Source organism: Ovis aries, chromosome 1 (genome assembly GCF_016772045.2).
Source record: "Ovis aries strain OAR_USU_Benz2616 breed Rambouillet chromosome 1, ARS-UI_Ramb_v3.0, whole genome shotgun sequence".
NCBI lineage: Eukaryota > Metazoa > Chordata > Mammalia > Artiodactyla > Bovidae > Ovis > Ovis aries.
The window spans coordinates 12,356,467-12,383,001 of NC_056054.1; the positions used below are offsets into that span (position 1 = coordinate 12,356,467).

Below are 26,535 nucleotides of genomic sequence, written 5' to 3' on the forward strand. Positions count from 1 at the left end.
TTGAATAAAATTAGTCAGCTGCTCCTCCTCACACTAGGTACTAGTCAACATTTCATGTTGAGTACATACAGGTATGAGACCTCAATGGAAATACAATGGTAAGCAAGACCAGCTAACGTTACTGTTGTCTAGTCACTAAGTCACTGTGTCCTGACTCTTTCTTTTGCAACCCCATGGACTCTATAGCCTGCCAGGCTCCTCTGTCCATGGGGTTTTCTAGGCAAGAATACTTGAGTGGGTTGCCATGTCTGTCTACAGGTGATCTTCTCAACCCAGGGATGGAATCCGAGTTTCCTGCATTGGCAGGTAGATTCTTTTACCACTGAGCCACCAGAGAAGCCCAATAATTTCATTAGTTTCCACCCAAGGGGACCAGCTGGCAGCAGCACTGCCTGCCTTGCATCATCTCTCCTTCCCATCTCACACCCTCATCACCACCCGAGGGTGAGGAAGCAGGGACAGGTATGAGGCCCACAACGGATACCCTGCCCTAACTCTGACTCTTCTGGGAAGAAAAGCCCCTCCACTGCCAACTCAGAAAGCACTGCGGCTTCATCAGGACCACCACTCAAGTCGCCGAGATGTGAAGATCTGGATTCCAGGACAGGTGTGGGCCCTATCACTCCCATTCCCTCGACGCCCTCCACAACTGTCGACTTCTACTCCCACAATACTGATTCAAAGATTTCCTCAGCACCTAAATATACCTGTGAACACAAGGTCTTCTGTGCTAGCAAAGAAGTACATTTTTAAAGGGGGCTATATTTACAATTTTATTATTTTTTATTCCAAAAATACATATAAATGAAAACCTGCTCCTCAAACGCAGGGAGGCCTTTGCCTATAATATTGTATTACATTTACGTCACAAAACATTCTCATAGGAAAATCAGTATGCGGCTCTTTCACACACAATTTTTTAAATATGTACATATATACATACACACAACAGATGTAAGCAGTTGTGACTCTTCTACTTACACATAGTCCTCTGGTGGAAAATTAGAAAACTGGGCAATTCCCATTCCAGCCTTGGGAAGGTAAATACAACCTCTCTGAATGTTGTTTTAAAAAGATGAAACATGTAAACCACACAACCGTCTTTTGACATGTATATGTTGTTAGGATAAAGCAAAGACCCTGCTACATAAATGACTGTTTCTCTCAAGGAAGAAAGAATGGAGATAACCTCTAAATAAAAGTGTGAAGTTGAAGAACAGCTACGATGGTCAAAACTGTTCCTGTTCTGTGGAGAAATCAGAGTTCTCTTCCAGGAAACAGATCCACGACCCATTCCAGCCTCCTGTGACATGCAGCCAGCACCCGCTGGCACCAGCCATGGTCCTCCTGTACAGTCGTGAGCTGAAGCAGGCTCCATAGAGCATCTGTTTGAGTCCAACAGTCAATAATGAGGTCATGTGGTAAATCCCACCCACCCACCCACCCAAACCAACCAAGTGCAAAATCAATTTCTATGACTCAAGAGCTCAACCAGGTCAAAGCTTTGGTATATTCTGCAGGCTATTTTGGTGATAACCAAAGCTTAGTAAGATTCTCTGTTCAGGGGTTTGCCCCCGAGATAAAAACAAACCCGGTCCACAAAGCTTAACAACTATATAAATAGGGTAACTGTACAAAGAAAACAAGCCACAATTCCCCGTTAACCAAGGGTTGATAGTTTCCTAGGCAGCAGTTCTGAAAGCACCAACTCAAGCCATGATGCTTCTACTAAAACACGATGTGTCGGTGGGACTGTTCAGAAAATAAATGCCCACAGGCATGTGGCCAACGTGTCACAGAAAGAAGTTCAACCAAACATGAGTCATTTTTTTTTTTTACACTGAAACATAAGCTGGTCAGCAACAGAAGAAAGACTTAAGGCAGTAAGAGGCATTACAGAGAGCACAGTGGTGCCCCGTGAGTCAGTCCCAAAGCCTTCGCACAAAGAAAAGGTCTCTCGAGAGCCTGGGCTGTCTTCAGTCTGCTAGCTGTCAGACACCTCCTCCTCTTCCTCGTCGTCCTCGTCTTCTTTCCTGTCTACTTCAGAGGTGTCAGAGGACTCGTGGAGCAGAACATACTCTCTGCTGCTGAACCCAAACTTAAGGACATCCTTTTCCTTCAGTTCATAGTATCTCTGTGGCTCAATTCGCTTGTTGTTCAGGAATGTTCCGTTGCCTGAGCCAAGGTCAATGATGTAGGGCTTCACCCTGCGGCCAACTGTCCCATCAGCGCGGGTGTGCTCCACAAGCCTAGCGGAGGCAAAGGAGAGAAAGCTGTGAGCCGAATCCAGCCCCAGAGCCTCCAGCTCTGTGCTAACAGTCTGGACCATGTAAATACCTGGCTCAGACTCAGTTCAAGTGCAAACTGTAGAAATCAATGGGAAGGCACAGTTATGGATTTCGAAATCGGGAGCAAGTTAAATCGGTGAGAACTGGTCACTGGGAAAGAGGGGTTCATGGTAGATCATAGCTTAAAATGCAGAAAGCATTTCTTTTCTTCCTTTCTTCCTTCGTCCTTCCCTTACTTACTCACCCCCTCCCTCTCTCCTTTCTTTCCTTCCTTCCTTCCTCTTTTTACCTTGACTACACATTTGCACTGAAGCAGAATTGTTTTATTAAAAAAAAAAATCAGAAAAAAAAAATGCAGAAAGCAAGGCCTCTTGCCATGGTTAAGAAATACATTTTTTTTGGTATTTTTTAAAATTTTACATTTTTTGTATTATTAATAATCAACATAATGCTTTTTACCTATATTTCAACATATTTTAGCTTCTGTTCCAATAGGAATAAACCAGTATATTTGGACTTCGGAGTCAAGGGAACAGCTAAGATGATCAAAATTATTCAAATCAAAACTAATTTGAGCCAGCATGCTACCTCAGTGATTATTTATTAGGCAGGCCACCTGGCTTTGCTGAGCTTCATGGGCTCATCTGTTAAATGGGGTATTAAGACTAGTCCTCGCCTCCCCACAGGATTGTTGTGAGCATCCAACAATAACAGATGTACTACAGAAATTGTCAAGATACAAGATATACCAGGCATTCTCAGCTTTGTTTTCATTCTCGGCTTTACTTCCATTTACCTATCATAACAGCCCTGTGAGGGATGTAGAAACTGAGGCCCAGAAGAGCAGCTGGCCCCAGGTAAGTGGCACTGGCAGGACTCAAAATCTGGATTTCGGACACCAACGTCCATCCTCTTACACAAGTGTTGGCAATTATATATATAAAGTGATTATACATTAGAGGAATAATACTCCTTAAATTAGAAGGAATTCCCTGACGGTCCAGGGGTTAGGACTCCACGCTCTCACTGACAAGGACTTGGGTTCGATCCTGGGATGGGGAACTAAAATCCCATAAACCATGCAGGTTCAGCCAAAAAATTAAAAATTAAAAAAAATACTATTAGCTATGAGGGATATGGGCTTCTTGTGCACACACAAGATCTCAGTAATCCTAACCAGCCGAGACGTCGGGCTTCTGCTGGCACCTTGGTTTCCTCCAGATGGACACTTACCGGTACTGAAAGACGGCGTGCTGCTTTGAACAGGAGGGGTGATCGATGGGAATGTCTGCGATGCGGCGGTGCCGGCCCAGGAGATAAGCGCTCTGCCGGTGGATGTACATCACTGGAAGCACTTCATCATTTTTAAAGGGGTAGAGACGCCACCGTTTTTTGGGGATACGTGCTTCCGGGGGCTCACTGTATTTAATAACTACACCCCGGAAGGTATTAGTGTCCTCAAGAAGTGCCCCAGAAAGTTCGAAGCTTGGCTTCTCTTTAACAGGCACCTCTCTGTCCTTGTTGTTGCCTCCAGGTCCAGGCCGAGGCTGCGCGTCCTGAGACGCGTTACTGCCAGCGCTAACGTCGTTCTTCTGGCGGTGCTCGCGGCGCCGGGTGTTGTGGAACTCCCGCTCGGCTTCCTGAGCCTGCAGGTTCTGAGCATCTCGATCACGTCCCTGAGGCTGCCCGCTGCCAGGCCTCTCGCCTGAGCTTCTCCTCTGGTGGGAATGGCCGCGGTGCCTGTCTCGGTCACTGTTCCGAGCTCGCTTGTGTTCCTGTCCTGAGGGTTCTCGGTGTGGCCGATCTTCCCGGCCTCTCCGAGGATGGTCCTCACGTTCCTGAAATTCAAACAGATTCAGGAAAGTAAAGCCAGTTCATGGTCTCTAAAGAGAGCTGCATTCGAGAAGTCATTTGTGATTTGGCATTCAGAGCAAAATGTCCCACAGAAATAAGGTTACCAGTGGTGGTCATGTTCGCTTGCAAGGCTACCACCCAGTCAAAGTGTTAGCCGCTCAGTCATGTCCAACTCTTTGCGACCCCATAGACTGTAGCCTGCCAGGTTCCTCTGTCCATGAAATTTCCCAGCCAAGAATACTGGAGTGGGGTGCCATCTCCTCCAAGGTATCCCAGGCTGCTGCCCAAATATAGCTCTAACTGTACACGCCCAGGTTCAGAGCCTGAGAAACAATACCTACAGGCAAACTTAGGGAAAACACAACTCCCAGAGAGAATTAAGTAGTCACATACAAGATAATTCAGCTCAGTTCGGTCACTCAGTCGTGTCCAACTCTTTGCGACCCCTTGGACTGCAGCATGCCAGGCCTCCCTGTCCATCAACAACTCCCGGAGTTTACTCAAACTCATGTCCATTAAGTCAGTGATGCCATCCATCCATCTCATCCTCTGTCGTCCCCTTCTCCTCCTGCCCTCAATCTTTCCCAGCATCAGGGTCTTTTCAAATGAGTCCACTCTTCGCATCAGGTGGTCAAAGGATTGGAGTTTCAGCTTCAACATCAGTCCTTCCAATGAACATTCATGACTGATTTCCTTTAGGATGGACCGGTTGGATTTCCTTGCAGTCCAAGATAATTACATAAAGAAAAAAGCTACCTTTCTCTTATGCCAAAAATGAAAATGTATTAATAGTAATTTTGAAAGATCTTATTTCAACAGTAACAAAGATTACTCAATACCTAGGAATAAAATTAAGAATTATATAAGAAGAAACCTATAAAAATTTACTGCAGCTGACCCTTGAACAATGAGGGGGCTGGGGCACAGGGGAACCAACCCTCCAGGCAGCTGTAGTCGCCCCTCTGTATAGGCGGTTTCTCTATATATGTGGTCCCTCTGTATTTGAGGGTCTGCACCTGCAAATTCAACCAACTCAGGACACGGAGTACTACAGCCTCTACTATTGAAAACAATCTGCGTATATGTGGACCAGTGCAACTCAAACCCATGTTGTCCAAGGGTCAATTGTAACAGATATATTTTTTAAAGATTTGAAGAAATGAAGAAACATACCAAGGCTTCTTTAAAAACAGTACTGAAAATCAACCTAGTAGGATAATGGGCTGCTACTGCTAAGTCGCTTCAGTCGTGTCCAACTCTGTGCGACCCCAAAGACGGCAGCCCACCAGGCTCCCCCGTCCCTGGGATTCTCAAGGCAAGAACACTGGAGTGGATTGCCATTTCCTTCTTCAATGCATGAAAGTGAAAAATGAAAGTGGAGTCACTCAGTCGTGTCCAACTCTTAGCAACCTCATGGACTGCAGCCTTCCAGGCTCCTCCGTCCATGGGATTTTCCAGGCAAGAGTACTGGAGTGAGTTGCCATTGCCTTCTCCGAGGATAATGGGCAAAGGATAATAATAAGAAATTTTCAAAAGAAGTATTAATAAATACCTAATGAACACATGAAGATAGGTTTATCCTTACTAATCTTATAGCTGAAGTATCAGAGTTCAAGAGGGGGACCTGCCACTATGAAGTGAGGCTCCCCTCCTGGGAAGGGGTAGAGAGGAAATCCCGAGCATCAGGACTGGGACCTTGTCCCCACTTCCTTGCCAACCCTCATCCCTAGCCCTTGCCTCAAGGCCTTCTCCCTACCATCCATTGAGGTCAAGTAGGGGTCTGCTTGCTCAGAGCCAGATCCAGTTTTCCTAGACTTCCTAACCTCCAAAGACAAGTACCAAAAGGGAGGGAGCCTCAGACACCCATCCCTCCTACCCCAAGACATTCACAAGCTTGCCACCATCATCTACCTTGACTTCACCAGAACTAATCTCATTATCCCCTTTCAGTTCACTTCAGTTCAGTCGCTCAGTCATGTCCGACTCTTTGCAACCCCATGAACTGCAGCACGCCAGGCCTCCCTGTCCATAATCTACTCCCAGAATTTACTCAAACTCATGTCCATCGAGTCGGTGATGCCATCCAGTCATCTCATCCTCTGTTGTCCCCTTCTCCTGTCTGCAATCCCTCCCAGCATCAGGGTCCTTTCCAATGAGTCAACACTTCACAGGAGGTGGCCGAAGTACTGGAGTTTCAGCTTCAGCATCAGTCCTTCCAATGAACACCCAGGACTGATCTCCTTTAGAATGGACTGGTTGGATCTTCTTGCAGTCCAAGGGACTCTCAAGAGTCTTCTCCAACACCACAGTTCAAAACCATCAATTCCTCGGTGCTCAGCTTTCTTCACAGTCTAACTCACATCCATACATGATCACTGGAAAAACCATAGCCTTGACTAGACGGACCTTTGTTGGCAAAGTAATGTCTCTGCTTTTTAATATGCTGTCTAGGCTAGTCATAATTTTCCTCCCAAGGAGTAAGTATCTTTTAATTCCATGGCTGCAATCACCATCTGCAAGGATTTTGGAGCCCAAAAAAATAAAGTCTGACACTGTTTCCACTGTTTCCCCATGTATTTCCCATGAAGTGATGGGACCAGATGCCATGATCTTTGTTTTCTGAATGTTGAGCTTTAAGCCAACTTTTTCGCTCTCCTCTTTCACTTTCATCAAGAGGCTTTTCATTCCTCTTCACTTTCTGCCATAAGGGTGGTGTCATCTGCATATCTGAGGCTAGTGATATTTCGCCTGGAAATCTTGATTCCAGCTTGTGCGTCTTCCAGCCCAGTGTTTCTCATGATGTATTCTGCATAGAAGTTAAATAAGCAGGGTGACAATATACAGCCTTGACGTACTCCTTTTCCAATTTGGAACCAGTCTGTTGTTCCACGTCCAGTTCTAACTGTTGCTTCCTGACCTGCATACAGGTTTCTCAAGAGGCAGGTCAGGTGGTCTGGTATTCCCATCTCTTTCAGAATTTTCCACAGTTTATTGTGATCCACACAGTCAAAGGCTTTGGCACAGTGAATAAAGCAGAAGTAGATGTTTTTCTGGAACTCTCTTGCTTTTTCCATGATCCAGCGGATATTGGCAATTTGATCTCTGGTTCCTCTGCCTTTTCTAAAACCAGCTTAAACATCTGGAAGTTCACAGTTCACATATTGCTGAAGCCTGGCTTGGAGAATTTTAAGCATCACTTTACTAGGGTGTGAGATGAGTGCAATTGTGTGGTAGTTTGAGCATTCTTTGGCATTGCCTTTCTTTGGGATTGGAATGAAAACTGAGCTTTTCCAGTCCTGTGGCCACTGCTGAGTTGTCCAAATTTGCTGGCAAATATTGAGTGCAGCACTTTCACAGCATCATCTTCTAGGGTTTGAAATAGCTCAACTGGAATTCCATCACCTCCACTAGCTTTGTTCGTAGTGATGCTTTCTAAGGCCCACTTGACTTCACATTCCAGGATGTCTGGCTCTAGGTGAATGATCACACCATCGTGATTATCTTGGTCATGAAGATCTTTTTTGTACAGTTCTTCTGTGTATTCCTGCCCTCCCTCTTAATATCTTCTGCTTCTGTTAGGTCCATACCATTTCTGTCCTTTATCGAGCCCATCTTTGCATGAAATGTTCCCTTAGTATCTCTTAATTTTCTTGAAGAGATCTCTAGTCTTTCCCATTCTGTTATTATCCTCTATTTCTTTGCATTTATCTCGGAGGAAGGCTTTCTTATCTCTCCTTGCTCTTCTTTGGAACTCTGCATTCAGATGCTTATATCTTTCCTTTCCTCCTTTGTTTTTCACTTCTCTTCTTTTCACAGCTATTTGTAAGGCCTCCCCAGACAGCCATTTTGCTTTTTTGCATTTTTTTTTCCATGGGGATGGTCTTGATCCCTGTCTCCTGTACAATTTCATGAACCTCAGTCCATAGTTCATCAGGCACTCTATCATATCTAGTCCCTTAAATCTATTTCTCACTTCCACTATATAATCATAAGGGATCTGACTTAGGCCATACCTGAACGGTCTTCTCCATCTTTGGCTGCAAAGAATATAATCAATCTGATTTCAGTGTTGACCATCTGGTGATGTCCATGTGTAGAGTTTTCTCTTGTGTTGTTGGAAGAGGGTGTTTGCTGTGACCAGTGTGTTCTCTTGGCAAAACTCTACTAGCCTTTGCCCTGCTTCATTCCGTATTCCAAGGCTAAATTTGTCTGTTACCCCAGGTGTTTCTTGACTTCCTACTTTTGCATTCCAGTCCCCTATAATGAAAAGGACATCTTTTTGGGTGTTCTAAAAGGTCTTGTAGGTCTTCATAGAACCTTTCAACTTCAGCTTCTTCAGTGTTACTGGTTGGGGCATAGGCTTGGATTACTCTGATATTGAATGGTTTGCCTTGGAAACGAACAGAGATCATTTTGCCGTTTTTAAGATTGCATCCAAGTACTGCATTTTGGACTCTTGTTGACCATGATGGCTACTCCATTTCTTCTAAGGGATTCCTGCCCACAGTAGTAGATATAATGGTCATCTGAGTTAAATCCACCCATTCCAGTCCATTTTAGTTCAGATTCCTAGAATGTCAACGTTCACTCTTGCCATCTCCTGTTTGACCACTTTCAACTTGCCTTGATTCATGGAATTACCCCCTTTATCCCTGATTAAATGAGTCACTGTAAGAAGTCACAGACTCCGGGCAATCACCTCCACCTCCCTTGGTAGTCTAATTCCCATAAGTCTCTGTATATGATGGATTCTGCCCCCAAATTCCACCCTTTTTCAACTCCTAAAGCCACTGTACTTTCTATTTCCTCTGGAAATGGAAAGCTTGGCAAAACCAACCTACATCCTCCAGGTCTTTTCAGATAGTTCCTGTCTCAAGTTCACTCTGCCTGAGCACACTGTTCCCCCATAGCTCTCTCAAAGAAGCTGGTTTTCTACTTCTGACCTCCCCTCAGCTCCCACCATCTTCCGGCCTGCACATATGGCAGGCATTGCCCTTTCTTCTCACTGCCAATCCTAAAACATTCCCCATCTTTTTCTTTTTCCCTGAAAAGATGCAGCAGCGAATCTCATGTAAGACCCATTACTCTCACCGTTGCTGTCATTTACTAATCCTAAATCACGTCCCTTCACTTCATACGAGTTTTACTTCTAGCTCGTCATTCTCTCCAGCACTACCCTTGCTGATTTCAATACCATGCTGACCTCTCCATTCTTTGCGTTTCTCTCTTCCCATTGTCTTATGTCACCTCATTTCTCCTCAGCCACTCACCTCATGGTTATACAGACCTTTTCACTTCTAATAACTGCAGCCCCTCCATAATTTCACTTTCAAGCAGTCCTCTTTCTGCCCATCTTTCCAGCTCACATTTTACCCAACTCTAACAATCATCCCAGTAAGACGCATCCACGCCTTCGATCCTTTCCCTCACTCTCTTGATGCACTCTCTTCCCTTCCCCTCTAACTGAAATTCCAGGGTCAAGCAGTGTGATCACTCCCTCAATCCCCTGTCCCATGCCATTCATGTTGCACTGTCCTAGCAAAACCACAACCAGCATCAAGCACATCGAAGTGGCAAGAGAAAAGCATAAGCCATTTGGACGGGTCCCACCTTGGTCCCACCTTAGGAGCATGACCCAAGCCTCCTCAATGATGCCAGCAACCATCCTACATTTTCCTGATTTATTGCTCCTCCAAGATGGCTGTTTCACCCCTTCCCTCTCTTCCTACACAGCCCTCTCCACCTCTTACTTACTCAGAAGGGGTTTTCCATGTCTGCCCACCTGCCAGCATCTACACCCATTTACTGTTATCCCTTCCTATGCCCGTAAGGAAACTATCTGTGCTTCTATCCAAAGCCAGTTCCCACACCTGGGAGCTTCCCTCTCATCCGGAATCTCTCTGCAGTGATCCCTGCCTCTCCTGCACACAATCTACTTCCCTGATCTGCACTGAACCGTTCCTGTCAGCACAGGCATCTGCTGTTTTCCAAAGCCCCTTTCCCATGTTGGCTTCCACTCTATTTCTTCACTCTCTGAGTAAAATTCCTTAAAAGAGGTTGGTGTTAATCAGTCCCCAATTCTTTTTCCATCTTTTTTGAATTCTCCAATTAGGCTTCACCCTTACTACTCCACTAAAATTGCTGGTCAAGGTCACCAATGACCTACATGTTGCTAAATCCAATGGGCAATTCTGTCTTCGTTTCTAGTACATGTATGTATACTTGGCAAAATTAGTAGAAGCTCTGGAGAGAATATGACAAATTACATAACCAGACAACACAAAATAACATTTCAACATACACTCTCAACTATTGATAAGTCAAGTAGGATAACAGATACAATATGATTCTTTTTGTTAATTACCATCTTTGCACAGAATACACACACACACCAAAATATAAAGGAAAAGAAGAGAACATAAGCATTATAGAACGCTGAAGTATAAATACCAAACTATTAAAATGGTGACCTCTGGGGATTGAGGTGGCTTTTTTTGTTCATGGGGAGGGCTATGATTCTGGGGCTAATGACAGAAATAAACCATACTCTCACTTTTTATTTTACAGACTTCTGTGTTATGATGTTAAATAAGCAATTGACAAATTTTTTCCTCAGGTTTCCACAATCCTGTCCCCCACTCCCTTTAAGAAAAAAAAATCAAAATATAGTTGATTTACAATGTTATTTCAGGCATATACAAAGGAATTCCGTTATACACAAAGACACATTCTTTTTCAATTTTTTTCCATATTAGGTTATTAAATTATGTTGAATATAACTGTGTTGAACTTTTTTTTTTTAATGGTGGCTGAGTAGTGCAGAAAAGAATATCTCTAAGTAGAAATCAGAGGCTGTGTGTACTCTTATAATCCAGGTGAAAGTCAGTGATTTTCAACTGCCTATCAAGTCCTCAATCCCCTCTGCGTCAGAACCATTTCCAAGTTTCTAGCTGATACAAAGAAAATCAGCTTTTTAAGAGATTTGAGGTCAGAAGGGAAGTTAACATAGATAAGCAAACTAAGACTCTCCAAAGTAACAATAATTACAAAACAGTTCCATGTGACAGGCCCCAGGATTTACTATAAGTTGCTGATTTAGAAACCAGAGGTAAAAAACTGCAAGCTGAAAAAAGAGTATAACACACACACCTTTCTCCAGGGGATCTTCCTGACCCAGGGATAAAACCTAGGTCTCCTACACTGCAGGCAAAGGTTTGCTGTCTGAGCCACCAGGGAAGCTCCTTTATCTATCTCTCCTATATATATATAAACAATCAGGGAGTAAAACAGGGGTCACTAGGAGATGGGAGGTGGGAGGATAAGACTGATGGCATTTAAGGGTACTAACAGTAACAAATAGTAAATAAGCCATAGAGATTTAATGCCCAGACAAATGCACACAGACGGTAGCACTACGCTATAATGATGTGGCTTGGCAAATGCCGCTTCCATGGCAGTCGTATTACAATATATGAATGCATCCGACTAACAGGCTATGTATACTGTACCTTTTAAATCTACAAAATGTTAACATGCCAAAATTATTAAACCATAGCCGTGGCAAGTTGTACAAACACACACACAAAGCTACAAGTGGTTTGAGAGGTTTGATCTGGGCATTGTGGTTCCAGTGGCTGAATTCTGAGATAATGAAGGTGATGGCTGACCAACTCATACAAAAGATCATCAGGACTGGCTTTGAATCTTTTTAGGTAGCAGAAGTTGGCTCAAATTCATAGGAAAATCCATTTCCTTAATGCCAGTGTCTCTATTTGCACGTTGTAACCCAGAGGCTCTTTAAACAGAGGACTGAGGACTTCCTTGGTGGTCCAGTGGTTAAGAGTCTGCCTGCCAATGTAGGGAACACGGGTTTGATCCCTGGTCCGGGAAGATTCCACACGCCACAAGGGAAACTAAGCCTGCATACCACAACAAGAGTGTCGCCTCTGCTCACTGCATCTAGAGAAAGTCCACTGCTGCTGCTGCTGAGCCGCTTCAGTTGTGTCCGACTCTGCGCGACCCCACAGACGGCAGCCCGCCAGGCTCCCGCGTCCCTGGGATTCTCCAGTCCACAACAGCAACAAAGACCCAGCACTGTCAAAAATTAAATAAAACTTGGAGGAAAGAGCACAAGACGATGACTGAACGCCTGTCCCTCAGGAATGAGGACAGGGCAGGAGAGCCTGATCTGACTGCTCTTGCTCCACTCAGTGCGAGAGTCCCAGCCATGCAGCAAGGGGCAATAAAATGAACATGCACTGGAAAGGAAGACAGACAGAACTGCCCCTGTGCAGACGTGACTATCTATGCAGAAAATCCCAAGTTTTAGGTTGGGATTTACTTAGGCCAAATAAATGAGTTCAGTAAGGCCACAGGGTGTAAGATAAACATACAAAAATGGATCATATTTCTATGTACTAGCCATGAACAAGTAAATACTGAAATTCAAAATATCACTTGCTGCTGCTGCTAAGTCACTTCAGTCGTGTCTGACTCTGTGCAACCCCATAGATGGCAGCCCACCAGGCTCCCTCGTCCCTGGGATTCTCCAGGCAAGAACACTGGAGTGGGTTGCCATTGCCTTCTCCAATGCATGAAAGTGAAAGTGAAGTTGCTCAGTTGTGTCCGACTCTTAGCGACCCCATGGACTAGAGCCATCATTTAATGATAACTTAAAAAAATTACTTAAGTGCAAATCTAGCAAAACACATACAGGACTTGTACACTGAAACACTGATAAAAGAAATCAAAGATCTAAATAAACAGAGATACACCTATATTCAAAGACTGGAAGACGCTACATAATTTTTTAAAATTTTTCAAAAAGTACAAGTTTAACACAATTTCAATCAAAATACTAGCAAGTTTTTTCAATAGATACAAACAAGATTGTTCTAAAATGTATGTGGAAAGATAAAGGCACGAGAATTCCTAAAACAATTATTTATTTATTTGGCCATGTCCTGTGGCATGTGCCTCCTTAGTTCCGCCCAGCCAGGGACCAAACCTATGCCTCAGAGTCTTAACCACTGGCCTACCAGGGAAGTCCCAGCAATTTTTAAAACGAAGAAAGTGAAAGAACCAGTCTGTTCAATTTTAAGACTTATTATATAGCTCCAGTAATCAAGACTGTGGTACTGGCAGAATGACAGATCAATGGCACAGAACAGAGGACCCAGAAATAAAGGCACACACACACACTTTTGATTTCTGACAAAGCAAAAGCAATTAAAGGGAGGAAAAATTGTCTTTCCACACCTAGTGCTGGAGTAAATGGATATCCACGGGGCGAAAAAGGAAATTTGATTTAAGGCTCCTTCCTTAGATTAAAACAAACTCAAAACAGATCATGGACTTAAATGAATATTAAAGAAAAACGTATCTTCAGGTTCTAGGGTCAGGGAAGTTCTTAGACATAACACCAAAAGCATAATCTGTAAAAGGAAAAACAGACAAGCTGGACTCCAAACAAATCAAAAACTTTTGCTCTGAGGAAAACTCTTTTAAGAAAATGAACAGACAAGATACAGACGGAAAGAAAATACTGGAAAACCTCTCACTCCAAAAAGGCCTGGTATCTAAGAATATATTACCAAAAAAAAAAAAACCTCTTAAAAATCAGTAGTAAAAAAACCCAAAACAATCCAACTAGAAAATAGGCACAAGATCTGAAGAGACATTTTACCTAAGAGGAAACACAGATGGCAAATAAACACATGAAAAGATGCCCAACGTCATTAGCCACCAGGGACATGCAAATTAAAATCACAGTATCACTATCACTTATCAGAATGGTCAAAATGGTCACAATACCAAATGCTGGATCACTCACATTATAAAAAGGGATAGCCACTGTAAGGACTGAATTGCGCCCCTTCCAAATTTACATACTGAAGTCTCAACCCCCACACCTCAGACTGTAACCAGATTTTTTGCAGGTAAGGTCTTTGAAGAACTGATTGAGTTAAAATGAGTAAGCCCCTAATCCAATATGGCTGATGTGGTTAAAGAAGATGTGAGTCAGAGATGGGCGAGCACAGAGGGAAAGACTATGAGGACCCAACAAAGAAGGCAAGCCAAGGAGAAAGGCCTCAGGAGAAACCAAACCGCTGAAACTTTGATCTCTGACTTCTAGCCTCTTAGATTCCGTTGTTTAAGGCAACCAGTCTGTGGTATTTTGTTATGGAAGACCTGGCAAACTAACACAGCACTCTGGAAAACAATTTATTAATGTTTTAGGAAAAAAAAAAAAAAAGCACCTACCATACCATCTACAAACTGCACTCCTGGGCATCTATCCCAGAGAAACGAAAACCTATGTTCACACAAAAACCTGTACAGAAATGTATACACAGCAGTCTTATGTCTAATAGCCAAAAACTGCTAACAACCCAGATACACTTTAATGGACAAATGGTTAAATCCATACCATTGACTACAGTTCAGCAATAAAAACGAAGGAACTACAGACAAAAGCAACAATATAAATGAATTCCAAAAGAACTTAGCTGAGTGGAAAAAGCCAATCCAGAAAGGCTACATACTGTGTGATTCTATTTACATAGCATTCTTGAGGAAACAAAATAACAGAAATGGAGAAGTGACTAGAAGCTGCCAGGAGTTGGAGGGGTAAGGGTAGGCGGGAACTGGGTGTGATATAAAAGAACTACTTGAGGAATCCTGTGGTGATGGAAATGTTCTGTATCTTGACAGAACTGATGTCAACATTTTGGTTGGGATATTGTTCTATAATTCTGTAAGATGGTACTATTGGGACAAACTGTGGCTTTTGTATTACCTTTTACAACTGCATGTGAATCAACAATTATCTCAAAATAAAAAGTTTAACAAAGAAAGAAGAAAAAAGAAAAAAAAAAGCCCAGTTTTTGGAGAAGCCCACTGCAGGTACAGGAAAACACACACACACCACTTTAGCTATGATGGAGAGGCTCTAGGTTTGGAGCCAGTACGAAAACATCTCAGTCCACTTACCTGCTTTATTTTGATTGCTGAGTGGTGAGGACTTCGGCTTCTCTTACTCCGGGGAGACTTGCTTCTTCTCCCTGAGGATTTGTTTTTCTTTTTGGCTGGGGACCTGTTCAGAAAATGGTACACACATTTATCTCAACTTTCATTCCCTCATACAAAACAGCTCCAAGCATCAGGCATATCCAACTAACACAAACACCATGTCTTTGCTGATCACACTAAAAGAATCAGGAGCTTCACTTTTCTGGTCCTATGTCTTCCACATACGTAACTGCCTACTAGAACTTCTCACTTAGATAGCAACTCTAGATTCCCAACCACCCAAGACACTTTCCTCTGTTTTCTGCCAGCTGGATAATTAGTGCCACCATCCACCCTGTTCCTCAGGCAAAAAACCTAGAAGTCACCCTGATTCTTTTTCTCCCCTCGACCAACAGCCCTCCATGCTCCTTCCCCACACAATCACGATCTATCAGCAAAGTCTCTGGCTCTGTCTCCTCGCTCTCCAATGTCATTCCTACCACTCTCCTTGATTACTATACTGGACTTCCCCTCTCACCCCCATTTCTAGAAGAACACAATTAATTCCACTTCAGGTTCTGTGTATGGGTTGTTCCCTCTGCCTAGATCTTCAACAAGGCAGATTATTCCTATCATTCAGGTCTTAGGTCAAATAGTAGACTTTTCAGACAGCAGCTCAGGGAAAACCACCTCCCTCAACTCTCTCACTATCACATTAACCTACCCCCAAATACTTGTTACTGAGACTACTTTTCCAAATTTGCTTGTTATTTTGTCTCAGGGCTAGAGCACCATCTAGGAGCACCATCTAGAGGCAGACCATCTAAGTTCACCCTTGCAGCCCCAGAACCTAGGATGCTCTTCTTCCCCAACCCTCCACCATTTTCAATTTTATCTGCATATAATTCTACACTATTTTAAGTCAAATTCCACATATACATTTGTTTGTATTTTTTTACCGTTGCATATTTTCCCACATTATTTTATAACCTAGAATGGTCTTTAGCACATAATAGGTACTCAGTCCAAAATCACTGCAGATGGCAATTGCAGCAATGAAATTAAAAGACACTTACTCCTTGGAAGGAAAGTTATGACCAACCTAGATAGCATATTCAAAAGCAGAGACATTACTTTACCAACAAAGGTCTGTCTAGTCAAGGCTATGGTTTTTCCAGTGGTCATGTATGGATATGAGAGTTGGACTATAAAGAAAGCTGAGTGACAAAGAATTGATGCTTTTGAACTGTGGTGTTGGAGAAGACTCTTGAGAGTCCCTTGGACTGCAGGGAAATCCAATGTCCATCCTAAAGGAGATCAGTCCTGGGTGTTCATTGGAAAGACTGATGCTGAGGCTGAAACTCCAATACTTTGGCCACCTCATGCGAAGAGCGGACTCATTGGAAAAGACCCTGATGCTGGGAAAGATTGAAGGCGGGAGAAGGGGATGACAGAGGATGAGATGGTTGGATGGCATCATCGACTCGATGGACATGGGTTTGGGTGAACTCCAGGAGTTGGTGATGGACAGGGAGGCCTGGCGTGCTGCGGTTCATGGGGTCGCAAACAGCCGGACACGACTGAGCGACTGCACTGAAAACTACGTCGAATGAATGAATAAATGAAGGTGTCTATCAAGAGACATTCTCTCCCCGCAAGAATATCAGGTAGATTGCCTAGGCCCTCGATATGTAAACTTCTTGGGACAGCTAATTAAAAAGATAACGCCTGCACTCCATTTGCAAGCAGATGGGGAAAATCTTTCAACTTAAATTATCACTGCTATCAAGTGAACTATATTCGGTGAAATGCTGGGTACACAGAAATGAAGGGGCAAGAGACTGCGCAGCAGGCATTGAGCGCTTAACATCCAGCTGCAATCCAAGTGTTAGGTACCGGAGTAAACATTCTTCCACATAAGCACAACTGGTCACTTCTATCGCTTTAGTTTTAAGTCCAAACTGCCGCGTTCCTCGTTCAAGGTGTATTTCTGGCGCTAGCCCTGTCCTCTCTTCTCAACGAGCCCTATCTAAGACCCACCCCGGGATGCTTCCCACTTACCGGCTACCTCCTCGGGCTCGGTTCCCTCGGTGACTTGGGCGGCCCGACTCGCCGGCCGGTGGGGACGGGCTACCGCCGGAGGAATCCGGACGGCGGTGGACGGGAGGCGCGGACTCCGGGCTGAGCCGCTCCTGCTTCACCACTACCGCCGGCGCGATCCCCACCGTGTCCCCTTCCCGGTGCCTTCGCCGGCTCCCCCGCTCCCGCTCGCTCTTCACCTCCTTCATGCCGAGAGATCTGCGGAGCCAAGGAAAATAGGTCCGTTGCTCTCCTGTCCCAAAGGAAATGACGGACTTGCCTCCAGGACTTCCGCTTCCGGCTGCGAGCTCTCCCAGAAGCCCTTGCAGCGGAGATAACGCGACAAGATTCCGAAGTGGGCGGGGCCTTAGTGACCCGACTCGAGAGGCGGGAGATTCAAGTTTCAAAAGCAAACTTAGGGAAAGCTACTCTCAAGGACGGCTTCCCTGGTGGCTCAGATGGTAAAGAATCCGCCTGCAATGCGGAAGGCCTGGATTCGATGCCTGGGTTGGGAAGGTCCTCTGGAGAAGGGAACGGCTACCCACTCCAGTATTCTGGATACTCCAGCCAGTATCCTGGAGAATTCCATGGACAGAGGAGCCTGACCCGGATACACGACTCAGCGACTTTCACTTCACTCACTTTCAAGGATGTTTACCTACTAAACAGAGACAACCTGCACTCCCAGCGGTAGGAAAGATGTTCTGTCGCCATTCGCGATGCTATTTACAAGAAAAGCGAAAATGTCCGACAAGGCAGGAAGCTTCTTTACCGCCGCCACCAGGGAAGCCCATTTGAATTTTTTTTTTTTGCTATTTACAAATTATATGACAAATGGGAAAAAAAAAACAAACACCTGACTTGTTAAACAAAATTGTACAGATTGTGATTACATTTACGTTTGGAGACACCAAGGAAAGAGGAAGAAAATGCAATCACAGACGGCAGCCCGTGGGCAAATCATTAGCATTTCCCCTCTGTTCCTCCACTGTCTGATATGTTGTCATTTCTCCATTTAATTAAAAACAAATACCTTTTAAAACGTGGGAACTTTAGATGCCTTCCACCGGGAATCTTTCCTAACCCTTCGCTAAGAAGTCAGACGACTCCCTATTTTGCAGATGACAAAATGGAGGGTCGAAGGCGGTAAGCATCTAATTCAAATTGCGAGCTAGACGCAGCACAGGGATTCAGAACTGATGTTTTTCTCCCTGCTTCCAAGAGTACCGGGGCGACCTGTTGAGCCGGTGGTCTGATAAGCACTGGAAAACTTTCTGAGAAGGCTGAGTTTGAACTCGCGCGCTGCTGGCCCCACCCCGAAGCCCCGCCCAGGCCATGAGGGCGGAGCAGAGGTTTCCATGGCGACGGCAAACAAGGCCCTGACTGGAGGGCGGCTGCTGGGCTGCTTCTCCCGCCGCCACCATGATTCCCCCAGCGGACTCTCTGCTTAAGTATGACACCCCGGTGTTGGTGAGCCGGAACACTGAGAAACGGAGCCCCAAAGTAAGGACGAGTCTCAGAGCGTGGGGGAGCACGAAGCTCCGTTGGGGCAAGACAGGGGCTGCGCTGAAGGTCGGGAGTCCCGAGGGACAGAGGCTGCAGTCACTGGGAGTAATGGGAACTGGGACCTGAGGAGAGAGGCAGAAGAAAACCAAATGCTGGGTGATCCCAAAGGGCAGATTAGCATGGGGAAGAAAGTCACAGGGGGATGGGACAAGTCTTTTTAGGGTCACAGGGTCCCAGAATAGATCTGATAATGATGCCCCATCATTAGAGTAGAAGCCTGAGCAGCTGGGCCAGAAACATCTGTTCAAGGAGATGCAAGCATTGGGTTGGGGTGGAACCAGAGATGCTATATGGCCTCCTTCAGCTCTGAAACATAACTTCTGCTGAGAGGACAGATGGGAAAAGTGAGCTGGGATAGGGGAGGGATGTGCAGGAAACCTAGAGCAATCCAGGGGCCCAGGGAGTGTGGAGCTGAGTGTCTGAGTCGCCTCCTGCCCCAACTTGTCCCTCCTTCTCAGGCTCGGCCACTGAAAGTCAGCCCCCAGCAGCCTGGACCCTCGGGTCCCGTCCCACAGCCACCCAAGACCAAGCTCCCTTCAACTTCCTGTGTCCCAGATCCTACAAAGCAAGCAGAAGAAATCTTGAATGCCATCCTGCCCCCAAGGTAAACAAGCAGTGGCTAGGAGGAGGCCCAGGTTTTTGCTTCCTGGAACCTGTGAATGTGAGAGGAGGCACCCTGACTCTCTGACTGAGATTTCTTCCCAGCATCCCAGAGTTTCTAGAACTTGCAGATGGCTAGATCCTGGGAGGGTCCAGGGAGACCTCTTCTCTATTCGCCATCATTTCGTGAGTGTTCTCACCCAGGCTCGTTCGTGGCTTTAAATATCATCTGTATACTGATGGTTCCCATGGGTCTTTCTGCAGCCCTGTCCTCTCTCCTAAACTCTAAATGTATATATTCTACTACTTACCATTACCTTCATGAAGATGTCCAAGGAACATCTCAAACTCAGCGTGTTCAAATTAAATCATAATGTCTTTCTTCTCCTAACCAGCTCATTCTCAGTCTTCTCCTTTCCACTAGGGGCTCAGGCCACTTTTCATTCCCTTTGATCTCTCCCTTCACATGTCTGGGAATGCTCACACTCTCTTGTCTCCATTGTTCTTTTTTTCATTACTAAGTCGTATCTGATTCTTTGTAACCTCATGGACTGTAGCATGCCAGGCTCCTCTGTCCTCCACTATCTCCCAGAGTTTGCTCAGATTCATGTCCATTGAGTCAGTGATGCTATCTAACCATCTTCTCTTCTGCCACTCCTTTCTCCTTTTGCCTCTACCTTCAAATTACTTTCCAAATCTGACTGCTTTTCACGCTGCTTCCACCGTCTTATTCCTAGTCACTACTGTGATGGCCTTCTACCTGAAAACTCTGCTTCCACGCTGTGCTCCTACAGTCTATTCCCCACACGGCCCCCAAATCACACGTCAGATCGTGCAGCTCTTCTTATACAAACTCTACTGGCATCCCATCTCGCTCAGACTAAAATTCAAGTCCTTACAACAGCCCAGAAGACCTGGCAGGACCTGGCCCCTGAGGTATCCGGAATCTTCTCTCTGGTTATTCCCTTCCTAGTTCACGGGGCTAATGCCACGAGGGCCTCTGCTTGCTGTTTCTGAAACACATCAATGACTTTCCCACCATAGGACCTTCTCACCGCCAGGGATCCTCTTCCCCTGATATCCTCCTGATTCCCTTGTTCCTTCACTCAGTTCAGTTCAGTCACTCAGTCATGTCGGACTCTTTGCGACCCCATGAGCTGCAGCACGCCAGGAGCCATCACCAACTCCCGGAGCCCACCCAAACTCATGTCCATTGAGTCGGTGATGCCATCCAACCATCTCATCCTCTGTCATCCCCTTCTCCTCCTGCCTTCAGTCTTTCCCAGCATCAGGGTCTTTTCAAATGAGTCAGCTCTTCACGTCAGGTGGCCAAAGTATTGGAGTTTCAGCTTCAACATCAGACCTTCCAGTGAACACCCAGGACTGATCTCGTTTAGGATAGACTGGTTGGATCTCCTTGCAGTCCAAGGGACTCTTAAGAATATTCTCCAACACCACAGTCAAATCTTGCTCAAATGTCCTCTCCTCAAGGAAACCTTCTGCAGACTCCTTTATAAAAGGAGAGCTCCCTTCTTCTTACCCTGCTGCCTTGTTCCACAGCCACATTGATCACTAACATCCTTTTCAACTATTTTTATGCAATAAGGTGATAGAAGTTTTGAGGGTGATTTTCACTTGCTTCCCTCTCAACGATGCATGGAATCCTCTCTGTCAAGGTGGCTTTGCCCTCAGACTGCCCCTTGTGATTCCAGAACCTGGCTGTATCTCTGACATGAGGTTCACTATGGGCGTCCATATAGGGACACTCTCCCCGCCAGTACATATCTTCACCTCTTTTTGTTGGCACAAGGCTTATGTCTCCTGTGTCTCCTACCCCCCAAGTCAGTGGGTATTGTCACTGGGCCTCCCATTCAGATCAAGCAACATCCACCATAAATCTGTGCTCAGCATGTTAGGAGTGAAAAGGAGCTCTGGAACGTGGGTGATGACTTCACAGAGGACCGTGGGAGAATGAAGACTGCCCAGCCCCAAGGAAGGGGCCCCATGGAGGTGGCACCGTGGGTGTGGCTTTGGAGCCACACCCTCTTCCAGGAAGAGAGAGATGGGGGATTCTGGTGGGTCGGGGACAGAGCCGCTCCTCCCTCCTCTCAGGCAGAGAGTGCCAAGGGCCACCTCTGCTCAGGTCCTGAGGACCTTGCATGGTGGATGGGGCTGGCTAGGCCTGGCTGTGTGTGTCCCACAGGGAGTGGGTGGAGGACACGCAGCTATGGATCCAGCAGGTGTCCAGCACGCCCAGCACCAGGATGGACGTGGTGCACCTCCAGGAGCAGCTGGACCTGAAGCTGCAGCAGCGGCAGGCCCGGGAGACTGGCATCTGCCCAGTGCGCCGGGAGCTGTACTCACAGTGTTTTGGTGAGTGGTCCGAGAGGGAGGCTACTCCACCATCTACTGCCTCCTTCCCCTTCCCTTCAGTAGAGACCCAGGCCCTGAGTCCCCCCGAGCTGAGCCCATCCCATCCTGGAATGTCTGTCTCCCCGCACCTACCCCACCCAGGAACTGCTAACTGCACCGTCTTCCCCCTCCTGCCCATCTCTCCTACCGGTCCCCACTTTGTCAGTCACCGTGTTCCTGATGACTTGCTTCCTTACCCCTCAGCAGCTGCTTAGAGTAAGATGAGAACTTCCCACCTCCATGGGACCCCTTCCATTTGGTTCTTTTCAAAGGTTTCTATAATAAACATAGATTAATTTTTCAATCAGAAAAATGTCATGTTCTATATTTATATCCATCTATCAACATCAGGCCTTGGTCCAGAAAAGTATTTCAGGGTGATTTGTTGTGACTCAACAGACACAGGGCCTTTTTGTTTTGTTTCTTATAGCCCATACCGTGTGGCATGTGGGATCTTAGTTCCCCAACCAAGGATCAAACCCAGGCTCTCTGCGTTGGGAGCATGGAGTCTTAACCACTGGACCACCAGGGAAGTCCCCAAACCCAGGGACTTGAGATCTCCCTCCTTGGATGCTGGTGTCAGACGACTGGCCCTCAGTCTAGTCTCACTGGCCCACGTGGACGCAGATGCAAACGCATCCAGACCCTGTGGCAGCTGCTGTCCAGGGGCTGGCAGGGTCCCTTCAGCTTGAGGGCAATTCTGGCTTGTGCTCTCTGTCACCATTTACAGAGGAGATGTTTCCAGCCCCAAACCAGTCCAGCCAAGGGGGCACAGAGGATTTCCCAGCTGCTTTAAAACAGCCACCATCTTTATATTGAAAAAATCAGATTGCTTTGAATAGCACCCAGTTTCTGCCTAATAGTGGACCAGAAGAGCCCCCAGGCTGTAGACACACCAAGCTCTTGTCTCCGTTTGCCCTGGCCAAGCCAGGCTTGCTGATGGCCTGTACTCCCAAGTGCTGAAGAGAAGTCCTGACAGGGCCCCCGAGACCTGCCTGTCTCCAAGTGAGGAGGACACACCCTCCTGCCCTTCCCAGTAGGAAGCGGTTTGTAGTAGGACGGTTGGCATTTCCCCTCCCTCCTGCTTTCTCCGACCTCGCTGTGTGCACCTTGGCAGATGAGCTGATCCGCGAGGTCACCATCAACTGTGCGGAGCGAGGGCTGCTGCTGCTGCGGGTGCGGGACGAGATCCGCATGACCATCGCCGCCTACCAGACCCTGTACGAGAGCAGCGTGGCGTTTGGCATGAGGAAGGCACTGCAGGCCGAGCAGGGGAAGTCAGACATGGAGAGGAAAGTGAGTGGGTTCACCAGGAGCCTCCGAGACTCTCCTGTCCACCTTAGGGCCACAGCCTGTCACGCCAGCATCCAACTCCGGCCTCCGAGGGTGCTTTCCCGTCACCTCAGTGTCATGGCCAGTCCTGAGGTGACGGAACTGGCTCCCCTTGGACAAGCCCTGCCAGGCACTGGCCTCCCACTGGGTGGCAGCACAGACTCTGGCAATGCCTTGGGTCGGGCAGCTGTGTCCCGAGTCCCCTCCACCCAGGGACTCACACCGCCCCATCCGCTTGGCGACGTCGCAGGATGACTGGGGTTTCTGTCCGCAGATTGCAGAGTTAGAAACGGAAAAGCGAGATCTGGAGAGGCAAGTGAACGAGCAGAAGGCAAAATGCGAGGCCGTTGAGAAGCGGGAGAGCGAGAGGAGACAGGTGGAGGAGAAGAAGCACAACGAGGAGATCCAGTTCCTGAAGCGGACGAATCAGCAGCTGAAGGTAATCGTTGCGCCGGCTCAGGTGGAGTGCCCCCAGCCCCAGCTCCAGGCCCTGCCAGCCAAGCAGAGCAGCCCAAGCAGTTTGTCTTACACTGACTTTCAATACTGCCAAGGAGTCAAGGAAGCTGACTCTTGGGGAGAGGTGAGGGATCAGAACGCAGATTCTCTGTCCTTCTGGTTTTGGAGACAGGTTCTGTTCTCAACTCTGACTCAGCCTGGCTCTCCAGTGGATTTTTGTTCCCCTTCAGGTAAAAGTTGCCCATCTTCTGGGAGAGGTTGGTCTGTCAAAGGCTGGACTTCTGTCCTGTGGCAGCTGGCATTTTGGAGCCTCCTCAGAGGGGGCTGCGTCTCTCCAGTGGGCTTTCGGAGGTGTGCTTTCCTATTGCAGTTGCCTAGAAAGAGGCACTGCGTTTGTGGGGGTGCGGGGTAAGGGTTCTTTGAGAGGGAAGAACCAGTTCAAATCAGGAAACTTCTCCTGGTGCATGATCAGAGGAACTCAGCTGTAGGTGTTTTTCATCAAAGCCCTTTTGCTGACAGTATACTTTAATCCAACTGAGCTGAAGGGAGGGAGGGGGACTAGTGAAAAGGGCTGGGCAGGGGGCCAGGCCTCTGAAACTCCAGGCTGTCTGTCTGGTCCAGAGGTTCTCAGAAGTTGGGCTCCAGACAGCATCATCCTCATCACCACAGCTTTTAGAAATACAAATTGCTGGGCCCGGTCCAGAGCTGCCCAATCAGAAACTTTGGGGTTGGGGGCCAGCAAGCCAGTCTAACTAGGTCTCCAGGTGATTCTGATCCTCGCTGAAGTTTGAGAACCACTGCTGTAGACATATGGCTATTGGTGTACAGTGTCCATCTCCCGTGGCCCTGGCTCAGAGGAGCCCCTGGATGTATCTCCCTCTCCTCCCTAGTTTCACAGAAGCTTACATTCTTGCGATTGGCAGGCTTGTGGGTGCTACAAGCCAAGAAGGCCAAGCCTTTGAGATAAAGGGCTTGTGTTAATTGCTAGTGGAGGATGACAGATTTTCTCCTTGGCAAGTTGAACAAAACAAACTTTCGCAGCCAGATGTGAATCTGTTTACTTAGCAGTCTCTGAGGCGGCCTCCCTTATCTGCCATATTCTTTCATCATAAGCCCAAGTTCCCCAGTGCCTCCTATGGTACTGGCGGCAAGAGCAAAGCAGAATACCTTGGCATCTTTCTAACATTTACAAGCAACCTTGTTATCCCCGGGGCAAAGGACTCTTTAGAAGTGAGTTATTTTTATTGGCTCAAAGCTGCACTCCAAATAAAGCATTGTTTGCAGTCCCCAGGATAGACCTACTTAGAGGTCTGTCCACACACCATGATAGTGAATTATTTTACTGGCTGCCACAGGAGCAGAGTAAGTAACTCCCAAGTGTCTGAAGCTTTACATACAAGATGGACAGCTCCCTACTCACTGGTAGCAATTTTCTCTAATTGGGTGTCAAGTTGTCTCAGTGGCTGAAAATCTGCTGTTTCCCAAACCTCTTGTCCCAGCACAGAGCTCCCAGACTCCCAAATGAGAGAGCCAAATGTTTAACTTAGCAGAAGTATTCAGGCCTGAAATGTGAGCCATGTAAAAACCACTATTTCAACAACTTTTATTCAATTTCCTTTTCAATGCCTTATATTATACACTGAGCAGCTATTGTATGGAAAGCAGGCCAGCTCTGATTTCTCCTAATGCAGCAAGACTGAATGCCAAGCCAGAAACCAGCTAATCTAGAAAACATGGAGTTGGGAATGAAGGGGAAAAATAATTGGAGTGGCAGCATTTGGATCATTCTTCCAGGAGACTTTTGTCACCGTGGCTATTTGTGTAAGGCTGCATGTTTCAAACACTAATGGGGTTCGTTTCTGTTTTTCAGGCCCAACTGGAAGGCATTATTGCGCCAAAGAAGTGATAATTTCCACGTGGGTCTCAGCAAGCACTAACAACCCCATCATAAGCCCTTTGTAATAAAACGCTAGTTTCTTGAGTGAAGAAGCCATACCCCCGCCCCTCAGCACCACCTACCTGTCAGAAGTCACACCACTGCCCCCAAGTGTGTGCAGCACCTCAGGTCTGCCAGGCTCCAGGCTGGACAACAGAAGGCAGTGTAGCCCAGGTAGTCTCTGCACGTGGCCAACCTTGGCACTTGCCAACTCCGACAGTGAGGCTTAGAGCTCACCCCTCTTAGCTGTACCCGTCTCAGGTGGAGCGGCTGCTTTCTCGTCTCTCCACCCTATCACTTATTTCCAGTCATAGGAAGCTGGTTCTCTGCCCCATTTCTGGTCAATAGCTCACCTTGTCCCTTAACCTTGCCCTGGGTTCCTCTGGACTGTCTTGTCCTTATTTGATGTCTTTTCATCGTTCCTACTCCAGTGAAGTTCGAACACCTCATTTTGGAGTTTTCAGTTGATAACCGTTTCATCTTATCGCTGCTCACCAAGTCACTGGGCCCTTTCCTCCCTGCCACTGCATACTGCTGGGTAAGAGGCAATGGCAGGGAGTCAAACCCACGAGTTTCAAAAAAAAGTGTCTGCTGGAAAGAAATACAGGTCGAGGTGTCCACAGTGAGCTGCCTGGACCTTGCTCCTCCCCCACTGATTGGATCTTTTCACCTTACTCTGCAGAAAATCAAACCTCAGCCCTACAACCCTCTGACTAGCCCACACCTCACACACAGTTCTCATTATTGTTAGTGACCAGGCCATGGTGAGGGGACAACTGCATTTTACTCTTCCTCATAAGCTAGACTCAAAAGTTTGGAGGCTCAGAACTCTTCTGGTTTCACTCAGACCCAGAAGACTAAATTAGCAACATAAATCTGATTCAGGGCAGACTAGCAAAATGCCTAAGTTCCATCATTCAAACTTCCCAAGTAGCATAACTAAGAAGGCACTAACATCTTCCCTCGCTGGAAGGCGTTAGGTGCTCAGTGCTTCCATGAAGA

General features: G+C 46.6%; 2 protein-coding genes across 3 annotated transcripts; one reads left to right on the forward strand and one right to left on the reverse strand.

Moving 5' to 3' along the window:
• Positions 1-760: 760 nt before the first annotated feature.
• On the reverse strand, positions 761-18,561 carry SNIP1 (Smad nuclear interacting protein 1). Of its 2 annotated transcripts, XM_042245714.2 has the most exons (5): positions 18,265-18,561; positions 17,214-17,450; positions 15,135-15,237; positions 3,522-4,126; positions 761-2,249 (listed from the first exon to the last, which is right to left on the reverse strand). In XM_042245714.2, the coding sequence occupies exons 2-5, from the start codon at positions 17,438-17,440 to the stop codon at positions 1,985-1,987; spliced, it is 1,200 nt and encodes a 399-aa protein (XP_042101648.1). In that variant the 5' UTR covers positions 17,441-17,450; positions 18,265-18,561; the 3' UTR covers positions 761-1,984. The 2 variants fall into 2 exon arrangements, with proteins under 2 accessions (XP_042101648.1, XP_004001857.2); XM_004001808.5 differs by lacking the exon at positions 18,265-18,561 and having other exon boundaries at positions 17,214-17,500.
• A 39-nt stretch (positions 18,562-18,600) lies between these two features.
• Positions 18,601-25,578, forward strand: DNALI1 (dynein axonemal light intermediate chain 1). Its single transcript, XM_004001809.5, has 6 exons — positions 18,601-18,734; positions 19,256-19,401; positions 21,601-21,770; positions 22,927-23,105; positions 23,416-23,580; positions 25,468-25,578. The coding sequence occupies exons 1-6, from the start codon at positions 18,654-18,656 to the stop codon at positions 25,501-25,503; spliced, it is 777 nt and encodes a 258-aa protein (XP_004001858.3). The 5' UTR covers positions 18,601-18,653; the 3' UTR covers positions 25,504-25,578.
• Positions 25,579-26,535: the final 957 nt, after the last annotated feature.

Excerpts from the sequence above, each read along its gene's own strand:
- SNIP1 (XM_042245714.2), bottom strand. The coding sequence starts at position 17,440 with ATGAAGGAGGTGAAGAGCGAGCGGGAGCGGGGGAGCCGGCGAAGGCAC. Across the intron at positions 4,127-15,134 it reads CAGCAATCAAAATAAAGCAG|GAACGTGAGGACCATCCTCG; the intron begins GTAAGTGGACTG and ends TTTGAATTTCAG. Across the intron at positions 2,250-3,521 it reads CACGCCGTCTTTCAGTACCG|GCTTGTGGAGCACACCCGCG; the intron begins GTAAGTGTCCAT and ends TGCCTCCGCTAG.
- DNALI1 (XM_004001809.5), top strand. The coding sequence starts at position 18,654 with ATGATTCCCCCAGCGGACTCTCTGCTTAAGTATGACACCCCGGTGTTG. Across the intron at positions 21,771-22,926 it reads GCTGTACTCACAGTGTTTTG|ATGAGCTGATCCGCGAGGTC; the intron begins GTGAGTGGTCCG and ends GCACCTTGGCAG. Across the intron at positions 23,106-23,415 it reads AGTCAGACATGGAGAGGAAA|ATTGCAGAGTTAGAAACGGA; the intron begins GTGAGTGGGTTC and ends TTCTGTCCGCAG.